General features: G+C 34.2%; 2 protein-coding genes across 4 annotated transcripts; both read left to right on the top strand.

Annotated features, from left to right (window-relative positions):
• Positions 1-921: 921 nt before the first annotated feature.
• On the top strand, positions 922-5,638 carry LOC114376828. 2 transcript variants are annotated; one of them, XR_003659018.1, is made up of 8 exons: positions 922-1,274; positions 1,359-1,421; positions 1,566-2,324; positions 2,472-2,606; positions 3,304-3,387; positions 4,768-4,829; positions 4,920-5,006; positions 5,099-5,638. XR_003659018.1 is itself a non-coding variant. In XM_028335122.1 (8 exons), exons 1-8 carry the CDS (start codon positions 999-1,001, stop codon positions 5,204-5,206), a joined length of 1,569 nt encoding a protein of 522 aa, XP_028190923.1. In that variant the 5' UTR covers positions 922-998; the 3' UTR covers positions 5,207-5,638. The 2 variants fall into 2 exon arrangements, 1 of the variants encoding a protein (XP_028190923.1); XM_028335122.1 differs by having other exon boundaries at positions 4,773-4,829.
• Positions 5,639-9,542: 3,904 nt separating this feature from the next.
• On the top strand, positions 9,543-13,584 carry LOC114374888. 2 transcript variants are annotated; one of them, XM_028332608.1, is made up of 3 exons: positions 9,543-9,850; positions 10,593-12,463; positions 12,847-13,584. In XM_028332608.1, the coding sequence occupies exons 2-3, from the start codon at positions 10,604-10,606 to the stop codon at positions 13,156-13,158; spliced, it is 2,172 nt and encodes a 723-aa protein (XP_028188409.1). In that variant the 5' UTR covers positions 9,543-9,850; positions 10,593-10,603; the 3' UTR covers positions 13,159-13,584. The 2 variants fall into 2 exon arrangements, with proteins under 2 accessions (XP_028188409.1, XP_028188408.1); XM_028332607.1 differs by having other exon boundaries at positions 10,585-12,463.
• The last annotated feature ends 410 nt before the right edge of the window (positions 13,585-13,994 follow it).

Raw genomic sequence — 13,994 nt, 5'->3', positions numbered from 1 at the left:
TTATTTTACACCATCATGCAGTGCATGTTTTTAGATAATATATTTTTACTAAAATATCCTTTTAGTTCCTTATGTTTATACTAATTCTTATTTTGATTTTTTTTTGTTTTAAAATTTTGATTTTGAACCTCTAATCTTAGTTTCAAAATAGAGTCAAATTCATCTTTTTGTTAGTTTCACACTAACATTATTAACATTTTACATTTTAAAATAATTAATTTTTATCATCATAACTCAATAACAAATACCAAATCAACCCAATTTTAATTCATTAAGATAATGTGAACTAACTAAAAAAAATAACATAATCAAATCAAACCATGATCAATTTAAATCTAATTTTATCATAAACATAAATCAAACAAACCTATGAAAATCTCAAACAAATTATTATTATTAGATTGTAGATTTATAAATATCTAAATCATATAAGATTTCATACATAATTATCATCAAGTTTATATATCATTCAATAGTAAAATTTGAATATATATATATATATATATATATATATATATATATATATATATATATATATATATATATATATATATATATATATATATCATATATCATATTTCATATTATTTGTTATCATTAACATTTTTTTTGTTTTTCATGTTCACAGTTCTTATCATTGACATTTGATATAATTTAATTTTTTTTTTCAAATTTAAATTTTATATTATTATTTCTTACCATTGACCCTTTTTGATTATTATGTTAATATTTTTTATGAAACAATTATTAATTTTGTGATGATTAATATTTCCGAAAAAATTAATTTATTAATGAGTTTCTCCTTTTACAATTAATAATTGATATAATCTATTTTTTTTATAAATTATATTTTCGTACATTTGTACGACAGTGGGTTTGGGTCAGGCGAGTGACATCACATGGGTTATATATACGTATGACCAGACAAGAGAATATTCGTTGACGGGGGCGAGAGTTTATATTGCCATTTAGGCGGTGATCGTAACTGAAAATTGGCAATGGTGAATCGTCGACGCCTCACTCGGGTGGCGACGAGCGACGATGAAGACGAAGCACCGCCGCGTCCACAACGCACGCGGAAGAGGATGAGGCTTATCGAGGAAGATAACGATGATGACGAGAATGAAGAAGAAAAAGAAGAGGAGGTGCCGGAGCCGCCTCAGCTTGCGGAGGACGCTAAACCTCTTGGCCAACCCGTTAGGGTTTCGGGAAAAGGAAGAGGCAGGAAGAGGCACCATGATTCCTTCGAGTTCGATGGCATCCAATATACTCTCGTAAGTTCCCTAGTTTTTTTTTTCTCTCTTCAATTATTTCGAATTTAGGGATTTGAACACCAAAACTCGTTTCAATTTGTGCAGGAGGATCCCGTTCTTCTTGTACCCGAGGAGAAAGGCCAAAAGCCTTATGTTGCAATTATTAAGGTACCTCTTATCTATTTCCCTTCTCAATTGCTATTCATTGTGATTTTAGATATTTAATCAATTCGATTGGTTCATGCCCGATAGATAAATAAATAAATAGTTGTTTGTGCTGCATTCATGTTATGAAGGGTTTTCTGCTTTCAGGACATTACACAGTCTATCAATGGCAACGTGAAAGTGACGGGGCAGTGGTTTTACCGACCAGAAGAAGCTGAGAAAAAAGGTGGTGGAAACTGGCAATCGTGTGATACCAGAGAGCTGTTTTATAGTTTCCACCGTGACGATGTTCCTGCAGAGGCTGTTATGCACAAGTGTGTGGTGCATTTTGTTCCCAGACACAAACAGCTTCCAAAGCGTAAGGATCACCCCGGGTTTATTGTACAGAAGGTGTATGACACTGTGGAAAGAAAACTCTGGAGGCTGACTGATAAGGATTATGAGGAATTTAAGCAGCAAGAGATTGATGTGCTTGTTGAGAAGACTCAGCAACGTATTGGTGAACTACTTGACCTTGAGCCCGAGGAAGCCCCTGATGACGATGGGGATCAATTGAAAAATAAAAAAAGCTTCAGGAGAAAGAGTGTTTCACCTCTTGATGTTTCAAAAGAGGAGGAAGAAACTCTTAAGAGTGAACAACATCCAAAATCTGAAACACCAACGGGTTGCATAACTAATGGTTCAGAGTATTATCGGATATTGGTAGATTTCAATGCACTAACTGGAGATAGCCATCGAGACAAATGGTTGGAGAGGTTGCTTCAACGCATTCAGTACATGTGTGATTCTAATGATAGCAAAGAAAGGGACAAAGGATTAGGGAATGCCAATTCTGATGAAATCAACAATGAAAGCAAGCATAGAAGTTCAGAATCAGCAACTGACTGTCAAGATAAGGTTCAGAAGGTGTGACTAATCTGTATTATTAGGCCATTAGCAACTAATCATTTTCTCTTTTTTGTTCTCTATATTTCCCTTTTTCTTAAGGGGTATATGAATTTGTCTCACACTCCCTCATTCTGTCCCCCCCTCCCCTGCCCCCAAAATCTACAGAGTTCCAAGTCTTTTAACTGGCCAGATGTTGCTGTTTCAGCCATGGTTGCTCTCGAAAAAGCTTCTCATGATGCTCTCTCATCAGATTCTATGAAGTACAACCAAAAGTTGCGGCAATTAGCTTTTAATTTCCAGGTCAGAAGGTGGCTTCTGCATATATAAGTTATATGCTTGAGATATTTTTAACTACTGCATTGAGTTATTTAAAAAAACTAAATATTGCTGCTAAATTCTTATGTTGGACTTTTAAGCTTGTATTGATCTTTGTTCATATTTATCTATTATTAAAATTAATGTCTAAGACTAAGATAAGAGGTTACAAGTCGAACACAACTGATAAATTGGAAGGTTGGATGATCATGGTGTTGCACACTAAGTAATTTATTTATTTATATATTTAGAAACACATTTATGTATATCTCTGTGCAATTATCTCTTTTTATGATGGAAAAGAAAGGGAAAACTAGTTAGCTGTAACAGTTGTCACTTATATGTATATTCACCATCATCATAACAAATGATTTTTGAGATATTTTTGTATTGAGAAATCCATGTGAATATTTATTCTTAGAATTTGGACTTAGGGGCTAATACAGGTCTAATTCATCTCAACCCCCACAGTCCAATGTCCCGATGATTGCACACTAGGATACTTGATTCAGCCTTTTTGGTTAGCCCTTTGTGGTAGCCTTTTCTGAGACATTGGCAACCAACTATGAGAAGCTGCAATTAAGGCAGGCTAGGAGTAACTGCAATTAAGGCAACTTACCAACATTTGTGCATATGTTTCTCTCTTGCAATTATAATGTATTGATTATATTGTTCTTTGCAGAAAAATGCAGTGTTAGCACGCCGTCTATTGAGTGGAGAGTTGGAGCCTTCAAAAATATTAAATATGACACCCAATGAATTAAAGGTATGATATCTGATAGGCTTTAATCTTTTACAAAAAAATCAATTGAACTATTGAGTTGTTCGCTTGTGATGAAATGATGAACTTGTTTCCTAGATTTTCTACTACTATTTTCTTATTTTAGCTAGGAAACATCTTATCTTTTTTCCCATCAGTCAAATGCCATTGGCTCAACTTGGGGTGTAAATGATCCGAGTTATTCGTGAACTACTCGAGCTCAACTCTTTAAATGCTCGATCAAGCTCATTTGTTTATTTGAATACATAAACTCAAGTTTGAGATTAGGCTCGTTTATTTAAATGAGCCAAGCCTTAAGCTTTATAACTCATCCACTAATAGTTCATTTAATTATTGGTGTGGTGTATTCTTAGAATTTGGGCTCAAAACGACAAAACATAACTTAACCCCACAAAATCGACTTGTACAATGGGGTTGCCTAAGCTTTATAAGTTTATAAGCACTACTTTGGCCTTCTCTTTAGTTATTTGGGATCTCAAGTTCTCAATCCCTAAAAGCCAATATCCTATCCTGTCAGCTGCACATTACGACACTTCACTCGGCCTTTCTTATTAGCTCCTTTGTAGGTTGCTATTAAGGCAGGCTAGGGGTGATTGCAATTAAGGAGAGTTTTCAAGTTTCAACATACCCCATCACATTCAAGGCTATGGGTCTGGAGTGTGACAATGTAGGTGGACCAACAATAGATCTAGGACAGACTCTAATTCCATATCAAAATTTGGGCTTATAGCCTAACTTAACCCCCACAAAATCAGTTTGTACGGTGAGAATTGCCCTAGCTTTATAAACACTAGTTTTTGTCTCTAGTTGATGTGGGATATCAACCCCCTAAGATTTGATTTTTCAACAGCGGCACACTACAACACTTCATTCAGTCTTTCTGGTCAGCCCCTTTATAGCCCTTTTTGAGACATTGGCAACCAACTCTAATAAGCCACGATTAAGGTTGGCCAGGGGTGATTGCAATTAAAGTGACTTTCCAACATGTATTATAATCAATTGCAGATGAACATTCAGCCTTTTGAGACCACTCACATAGGAACTTTAGTCCTCATTTTAGTGCTTGTTTTGTTTGGAATTGCTTTGTAGGAATCGAGTCTGCTTACTAAAGGCATAGGGGTAGTAAATGTATATATTACATAAAATTTCTGAGAATTTACTTCTAAACATGGCTCATGCTTTTCAAACGGTTCCCTAAAATAATGTTTGATGTTTAAAAAAGCTATTTGCACTGTCTTTTATGGAAACAGCAACTATGAATCGAAGTACTGGTAACTTATCATCAATTTCTGAAAGCTGATTTTGAAAAGATTAAACTGCTTGTTGATGGATAGTTTCTTATGGTCACATACTAAATGTATGAAGTTCAGGAGGGTTTGGTTGCTGAGGAAAAAACCAAGGAGCCTGACGAGACCCAGCACTTGCAAGTAAATTTTCCCTGCTACAATCATTATCCCATTAACTGTTAAGTTGTGTGATGATATCTGCTGACTTCAGCTTTCCTTCCCATGAAACAGATGACAGATGCCCGCTGCTCAAAATGTATGGATTGTAAGGTGGGCTTGAGAGAGATTATCCAAGCTGGAAATAATGAACGTTATCAGGTTTCATCTTTTTTTACTTTAGTCCAGAGTTCCAAAACTGTGTCCTGCACTTTTATGGCTTGGTTTGATTGCTTGGAGCTTTGCCTTTACAGCTGGAATGTGTTTCCTGTGGTCATTCCTGGTATGCCTCCCGGGATGAGGTGTCTATGCCGACCATAGATGCATCAGATCCAAAGGGAAACATAGGCACAGCGCCATAGGCCACTGCAAAATTTAAAGATGTACCGATGAAGATACTGAGCCCCCGTGAATCCAAAGTCAGCCAATGACATCTTTTAAAAGAAAAGTTAATTGTATATCCCCAGAAATGATTTGGAAAGTCCAGGAAAGGTGACGATATTGAGGCTATGAGACGTGTATCTATCCCGGCTAGTGTTAAGTCATAGCTAAAAATTGTTTATGAATAGATATAGTTCTCTTCCTATTTGACTCTGCGCATCGCATACAAAAAAACGGTTGGTTTTGTGTAATACTTCACATGAACTAGCTGGTTTTACCTCATACATCATAAAGGTTGTATTAGCCATAGCATTAAATTTCATAGTTTGACTTTGATTTTGTAGTATTAACTTGTTCAAATCATTAATAAGCAAAAAAAAGAAAACACTAGTTCCAAACTTAGTTGTGCTTCAGCTGCAAGTTTATGAAGGAGAAGTTCTGGCTTTGCTGGAAGCCATTAAGTGGGTAACATTTGGATTGCGTTATTTTCGAACTTGATTTTAAAACAGTGGTTGATAAGATCAAGCATCCAAAGCATGATATTTCAGAATTTGGTGCCATCATCAAACATTGCAGGAGCCTCTTAGTTATTAAACCGAAGTTTAAAGTTGAATTAGCAAGGCCGGCAGCTATTACTCTAACTAGTCTCCATAGTTTTGATACTATTCCAACTTGATTGCTCTTCGTGAAAGTGAAATGAAATAAAGCTTATTTCACTAAAAAAAAAAAAACTTTCAATGGAATAAAACTTAAACTAAAAGTTATTGTATTTGTCTCCAACAGAAAACATCATATAATTGGAAACTGTGGTTTACTCCACCACACCGTATCCTCCAAAATCTTTTGAATAGTTTAGCCAGTCAGCATTCGTTTTGAAAACAGAATAATGTTGTATATGTTTTGTAAGCAAGTGTTTTAATTATATCAGTTGTAAACTTACAGGAAATTTATTTTACTACATACTAGCTACTTAAGAGCCTTCACCATTCTAATGGTCAGTCCTTTGTTGATTACTTTTATTTTGAACCAAATAAAGGATTGTTGGTGGCATTATTCTGTTTGTGATGAATTTAATTTACTTATTGAGAAATTTTAATGGCTATGATATAATGTTAATCACTAGTTGTGAGTTGTGACAAATTTGGGATCCACTTATCTTTGCTCTCTCATTTCTCTTTTTGCCCAGCTAGAAAACTATTTTTGAAGTTACAGCTACATTTTTTTAAATCAGCAGTTACAGCTACATTAACCTTAATTCATGATCACCCCAACCAAAGAAGCATAAGTTACTCAACAGATTGCAATCACATTTACTAAAGCAATATGAACTTAGAAAATAATCTTGGCAAGTTCTTATTATGACATGATCCAAGTCTTAGTGGAAATTCAATGTTTTTGCCCAAGTAATTCATTTAAATAAAGTTCAACTTATTTACCGATAAACAAATAGTGACATGACATGAATTAGGTTGCAACATCATGACCACCATTAGTGCGATGGTGACAGTTTTCAATTTTTCACCAACTAAATTTTATAGTTGCCTCAATTGAAGTTGAACCAATAGAGCCTTGACCTTGACATGACACACGTGTCTCTTGATTGCATGAGATGTTCTGTATAATTTTGAGCGAGCACAGTTGGAAAAAGTAAAGTCAATGGAATGTTTTACCTACTGATCTTGGGAAACATGTTGACATTTTTGTTCAGCAATGAAGTTGTCTCAATTCGTTAATGGAAGAGCTATTTATGGCTTCCAAATATCCACAGAGCAACGCTGTACGGTTGAGGCAACTTGGATTATTCTTCATGGTGGTTGGTTGGCGTTGGCGCCACTGTGGTCTTCGAGAAGGAGCTTTTGAGTTCGCTGGAGTGCTACTCATCAAAGTTATCTTACCTGTTCAAAGAACTGCGAGCTATGATTATTGATTAATGATCAAAATTCAAAACATGCAAGGTCCCACGGACGACTCTATTATCTCTCCTTAATTACCCATCACTCACACCAATTACATTATGTATAGCGTTTTGTCCCATACTCCCATGCCAATCACTAAAAAAAGACTCCTTCCAAAAAGACCTTAGGTAGTTAGGTGATCATTTTAGAAGAATCAACTTATTTCGAAGACATAACACATTAACTCTTACCTTTTGGCAAAAGACCTAGAATTTGATATCGACCACAGTTTTAGCAATAATAGTAACCATAACATTATCTTATGTTCTAGTTAGGTGATAATGTTATAAAATGACGTAACATGAATCGTGATAAACGGAAACAGAATTTGACCAACCGACACTCATTGAATTTGGTTTGCCGCCTCGCAAACCAAGAACATGCAAGATGCCACTATATTTCATTTCTTACCTTCTGCTTCCCAAAAATGACCACAACACTTTTTGACCCAACACCAACAGAAAACATTATCATTATCACACGACCTATCTTATGATCAAAATGCCTTTTATTATCTTATCATCATATGTACAGTGATTAATTATTAATTTCATGGGATTGCGGTCTTACTCTTATCATCCTTGCTTTTTATTCACTCAGTCTCAGTGGAAGAGGTTGCCCTTTATGATGAGGTTATTTGTCTTTTAACCGTGGGTGCACGCTCATTTATTCTCTCGCAGTCTTGCTCGGTTTTGAGCTTGACTAGGCCCTGTGTCACTGGTCCCACATTCTGATGGCTGAGTGAGACCCATATATATATATTTTAAATAACAAAATATTAATATGAAAAAGAAAATATTAACATATTTTTTATTAACTAAATTTTAACCAAAATTAATGTGACACAGTGATAAATTGATCATTAAAATAAAACAAATATAAATTTAATTTTTGAATGAATAAAAAGTTCAACAAATCAATTTTGTCGTTAAATTTGTGAGGTTATTTTATTATTAAATTATAATATTTAAGAATCAATTTGACAATAAATTATAAATTTTAGTGATTAATTTATTATTAAATTATCTATAATACTAATTTATTATTTTCAGTTTCTCACACTTTCTTGAACAATTTTGATTATTAACTCATACAATTATAAAATAATTTTATACTTTATTTTAAATTTCAGTGAAAGTGTGTCAAAAATACTTGCTAACATTTCTCAATAATAATAATAATGTTAAAATATGTTTTTTGTCCCTATAAATATCGAAAAGTTCAGAATTCGTCCTTGCAAAAAATTTCGGTATGTTTTTCATCCTCATAAAATTGAAATGTGTTATTTTTTGGTTTAAAACTAAACTTGGACAAATCCGAGCTTACATGACATTTTTTAAAACTTAAATTATAAGTTAAATTATATTTTTTGTCTCTATAAATATTAAAATGTTAGAATCTATCCTTATAAAATTGAGTCTTTTTTTCGTTTTCAAAAAAATTAAAATCTATTACTTTTTTACCTGGACATAGGTTCAGGTATCGGAATCACCTGAACCTACGTGTTACTCTTTCATTCACTAATGATGACGGTGGAAGTGAGTGACTTATGGGAGTTAAAAATGGTAGAAGAAAATCCCACAAATTTGTAAATCTTTCTTTCCTAACCTGATTCTTTAACTTTCTTCATCTTCGAATTTAAATAAATATTTTTTTCTTTTTCTTTTTTAAATTATCTGTTCAAATGTATTGATCAAATCACCTTATTAACCGTGTCATCTTCTTCCTCTTTGAATTCTCTTTCCTTCTGAAAATATAAGATCTTCACTCTCAAACTTAACATTACAATATTAATTTCAATGTTCGATCGGAATCAAATGTTGCCGACAAACTCAACAATCCGACTTCTGAATTCACCTCTCTCTCGGACTAGCCTCATGTACGAAGAAGATAAAGAAAGTTAGGAAAGAGAGATTTATAATTTTGTGATTGTTTTTCCCAATTTTTAACCCTTAGAAATCACTCACTCTCATAGTCATCAATAGAATCAATGAAAGAGTGACACATTGATTTGAATTTATTTAAACCTATGTTCGGATAAAAAAGTAACAAATTTTATTTTTTTGAGACAAAAAAAATTCAAAATTTTGTAGAGACGGATTCCGAACATTTTTATATTTATATGGATAAAAAATATATTTTATCTTATAATTTAAGTTTTAAAAATATCACGTAGGCTTAGATTGTCCAAGCCTGATCCAAAAAATAATAATTTTCAATTTTACGAGATCAAAAAATATATTAATTTTTTTTATAAAAATGAATTATAAATTTTTTAATATTTACAAAAACAAAAAATATATTTATTGAAAAAAAGGAGCCGCAGCATTTGACATAATGATGGCGCTTGATGAAAGGACATAGCTTTAGTAACAGTGGCAAGTGGCAGTAGAGACATGTACAGAGGATCATCTGCTTGCTGTCTCTTATTTTCCCTCCTTTTCGTGTGTGAGAGAGTTCTGTGTTATTCTCTGTTCCCACTTTCACTTTTTGGCACCATTTATCATGCTTCACTTCTTCTTCTTCATCCTCCAACGGTCATGAAGGATTGCTCTTTTCTTCTGTTATATATACTCTTGGACACTTTTGCTCAAGTTTGGAGACGATGATTGTGTGTATGTGTTGAAGCTCTTCCTTCGGTTTCAATTCACTTCTGCAACATCTACTACAGTATGGCCCTTTCCTTTCACTGCTTTTCATTTTTTTTAATTTTCTACTGTTACGGTTATGGTTTTGGTATTAAAGTGAACATTATTTTCATTTTTAGAATATTATTACTTAACATTTGTGCTTCAATTTTAGTGTTATTCATGTTTTTTACTCAAATTCTGGGTGTTATTCATGTTTTTACCTTTTGCTTTTGCAATTTTTTAAGCTACAGATCATATAGGAATTTTTTGGAAGTGGGGGTGTTGGGAATCAAAATCGTTACTTTTTAGTTTTCAGCAATCCCATTTTTAACTTCTAATTTCACTGTTTGGTACACTTCCTTCCTTTCCAATAATGGTTGTTTGCAATTGCTGCGAGCTTGTAATTGGCATTGTAAAGTTTGATATTTTAAAAAATGTAGATATCTGTTGTGTATTGTAGGTGCCCTTTCTTACCTGCAATTAACAATTTGTTTTGTGAAATATTATCACATTCTGCCTCAATTGTGATTTTCCTCTTTTTATCTCAAAATTATGAGGCAAACCATTATTAAATATAGTGTGAACTCAAAAATGACTGCAATATTATGATATTTCTGTGCTGATTGGGAAGTTGAGCTAAACATGCATAGATTAGTTGTAAAAATAAGATTTAAACCTCTTTCAATTATAAAGCAAATGTAGCATTGTGTCAAATGCAATTGGATCTCTCTCTTGCAAAGTAATTATTCTTTTTTTCATTTTTCTTTTTAATAGTATTGCAGGGTTCTTGAGGATGGGACAAGAATTGGAGTTTGATCTGAATGACAAGTCTTGCGTGGGTCTCAGTCCTGATACTGTTCTTCCACCTCATCAATATTGTTTGAATGTGAAGAAAAGATGTAAAAATGGGAAACCCACTGGGAAAGATGAGTTTTTGCAACTCAAAGAGAACTTTGCCGATATCAATTTTGGTCGCTTCCGCAGTACTTCACCAAAGAGCCTTCCCTGTAGATCTCATGGACTGGAAGGTAACATAGAAATGACGCAAGGTTCCAAGTATCCGAGTTCAGAGCAAGTTATAAATATAAAGAAAATGGGCACCATGAGGGGAAGGAAAAAAATAGAAATCTCATCTAGGAGTAGTGATGCCTCTTTTTCAGGTAGTGTTGTTGATTCTCTGTGTGGTTCAGATGATGAAAATCTGAGTGACTCACCATCTCCATCTGTTTCTGGTTCCTGGACTAGTATAGAGAACAACACTTCAAATGGCTATATTGAATTTTGCATAAATTCAGATGTTTGGGATGAAAAATATGGTGCAGTAGAAGGGATTGGTTCTACAGAAATCAGAAGTGAGAAGGTTTCTGGTTCACCAATTGATGGTAATTTTCATCCTAAAAAAGAGACAGTTCATGGATTACAAAAGCCACTCTCTTCTATGGTTGAAATCTCTCACATGCAATCTCCATCAGAGAGTGACTGCTCACCAAGATCAAGTCCAAAAGTCTCACTCACCTCCATCAGGAAAAGGTTAAATTCATTTACAAAGTCAAAATCTTTGACAAGCCCAGTGAGTTGTGTTCTGGAAACTACTGTGGTAAAATTAACTGACACTAGAAATGGTACAAGAAACAGGACTTATCAGAGATCTTTGCTGAATGACTTCTTTAACACAGCAAAGCATTCTGACATTATTTCTGATTTTATCAATAGAGATATCCAGTTTTCAGGTCTATCATGTTCTCCTGTTCATCTTCATGGCAATCTCAAGTTGAAAAACAAACAAGGACTTCCATTTTTTGAGTTTAAGGTAAAGTGCCCTGAAGATGTCTTTGTGGCCAAGACATGGAAATCAGGCAATGCTTTCAATTGGGTATATACCTTTCATTCAATGGATAATAGAAAGAAAAGTACTGCCTCTGACTTGGGATCCCATTATTGTGACGAAGACTCATCAATGGTAGCACAGATGCTGGTTTCCTCTAATTCATGCTCGAAATTAGAAGGTGGAGTGTTTGACAACTCTATTGTAACACAATTTGTGTTGTATGATCTTACACACTCAAGCAAACACGTTTCTCCTGAAAAAAAGTGTTACAGCGAGCAGCATTGTTCTAAAACTCTAAAAGCTTCTCATGGAGGAATGAAGGGAGAAACTTTCAGGCCAGATGAAGAGACTTTGTCCACTAAAAACAAGCTTCTATCAGGCAATGCAGATTTTGATAATTCAAATTCCTATCCTTTGTCATCCACAGAATTGCATTCAAACCCTGAAATGGCTGCCATTGTTTTGCAAATTCCATTTCGCAAGAGAGAAAGCTTGAAATACAAAAGAAGGGATAGAATAAATGCTGAAGCGCATTCAAAATTAGGTGATCTCTCTTCAGGTGTAGATCAGAGTAGAAAGAGCCTTCATGATAGGAAAGTCCTAGAACAGGTGAAGGTGGTGCTACCAACCGGGAGCCATGGTTTGCCAAGTGCTGAAAGCCAGGGTCCCTCATCCTTACTTGATAGATGGAAACATGGTGGAGGTTGTGATTGTGGCGGCTGGGACATGGCTTGTCCCCTTATTCTTTTAGGCAATCCTAGCATTCAATTTGCTGAAGATCGCACTCTTATGGAGGGATATCAGACACTGGAACTTTTCACTCAGGTAAAGCTTGAATTTCTCATAAATTCTTTCACTAAAGGACTTAAAATAGATTTATATAGAAAAATAGTCATGCCTCAAGTTTTCCTTTCATGTTTTTTTTTTTTTGTTGGTTTAATTCGTCTGAATTTAACTTTAGTATTTTCTCTTCCCAAATGAACATATATGCATCTACAATAGGATAAAAATCAAAATGATACTGACTCTAGTCTCTATATTGCACGATGATCTAATTCCATGAGGCATGCATCTTCATAAGATGTCAAATGCCGTTGTGATTCCAATTGAAGCCTTTTCTGTTTCATTCAGTGCTGCCCTTTTATCATGGTTCATTTATGAGATTTTGATTTTTTTTTATGTTACCTATCTCTCATTCTGGTGCATAGGGAGCCAAAGAGAGAACTCCTACCTTTGGCATGACGATGGTTGAAGAGGGGCAATATGCAGTTGATTTCCATGCAAACCTATCCCCGTTACAAGCTTTCTCCATTTGTGTTGCTATTTTGCATGGCAACTCCACCTTCAGTGGGGCGGGGCAGGAGAAAAACCAACAGATATCTCGATGCAATTCATTGAAAATGCTTCTTGAGGAGGAGGTAGAATTATTTATCAACTCAGTCACAAAAGAAGGGAATAAGAACTCGTTAAAAGGAGGAGGTACAAGATTCATAAGGGAATTCCTCGACCCTACGTGCTAAACCCACCTTTCTCTCCTATTGCACGAGTTTAAAAGTGTAGTGTGCACTTGACCAAAACCTACTGCAGTAATCCATAATTTAAGCCATTGCTGTTGCTGGTTTGACCTTAAAGTTGGTAGCAAGTGCTACATTCTCTGCTTGTGCTTATTTGAACTGAGACTGGGTTACTACTCACGATAGTCAAAAGAATGTGTATATTGTCGCATGAAGAAAATGTGGATGATTGCTGCTAATGTTGGAATCATACTTTGTAACACCAAATAGAACAGAATATTATTGTCCATAAAGTAATGGGATAATTAGAGGGAAATGATTCTATTCTGGATTCCAGTCCTTTCTGTATGTAAACATGATACTGGAAATCAATCCAGTAATTTGTTTTAAAAAAAAGAAACTTGCCGTTGCCGGGGATCAAACCCCGCTGAACCTCTGGACTAACCAATCCCTCTTTCTCTCCCTGTATATAATGTACACTTTAACTCTACATGCTTGTTGATGGAGATTTCAACTTTATAATAATTATTAATTATTAATTGGATTTAATCAAATATACTTGACCTAGATATTTGGTCCTCCTATAAAATACTCAATATTTGGTTTTTTAGTCCTTTATTTTTTAATTCCTGTAAAAATTTAAAATTTGATCTTAGTCTACATTGTCAAATAATTACGTTATTAACTAATTACGTAATAATATTATGATATAATCTTTTTCCTCTACTAAAACTGGTTGCGTGATAATGATATTGACAAATCATTGAGCTTGTCATGATATAAAAAAGTTTAATGTGATAGTCATTTGTAATATTTTTTTGATAAATTGTATTTTTAATATT

This window comes from Glycine soja, chromosome 11 (genome assembly GCF_004193775.1).
Source record: "Glycine soja cultivar W05 chromosome 11, ASM419377v2, whole genome shotgun sequence".
NCBI classification, from domain to species: domain Eukaryota; kingdom Viridiplantae; phylum Streptophyta; class Magnoliopsida; order Fabales; family Fabaceae; genus Glycine; species Glycine soja.
Note: the sequence above shows the minus strand (reverse complement) of the source record. Positions and strands in the feature narration are given on the sequence as shown.

Coding starts and splice junctions, on each gene's coding strand:
- LOC114376828 (XM_028335122.1), top strand. CDS start 999: ATGGTGAATCGTCGACGCCTCACTCGGGTGGCGACGAGCGACGATGAA. Junction 2,325..2,471: donor GTCAAGATAAGGTTCAGAAG/GTGTGACTAATC, acceptor CAAAATCTACAG/AGTTCCAAGTCTTTTAACTG. Junction 5,007..5,098: donor GAAATAATGAACGTTATCAG/GTTTCATCTTTT, acceptor TTGCCTTTACAG/CTGGAATGTGTTTCCTGTGG.
- LOC114374888 (XM_028332608.1), top strand. CDS start 10,604: ATGGGACAAGAATTGGAGTTTGATCTGAATGACAAGTCTTGCGTGGGT. Junction 12,464..12,846: donor CACTGGAACTTTTCACTCAG/GTAAAGCTTGAA, acceptor TCTGGTGCATAG/GGAGCCAAAGAGAGAACTCC.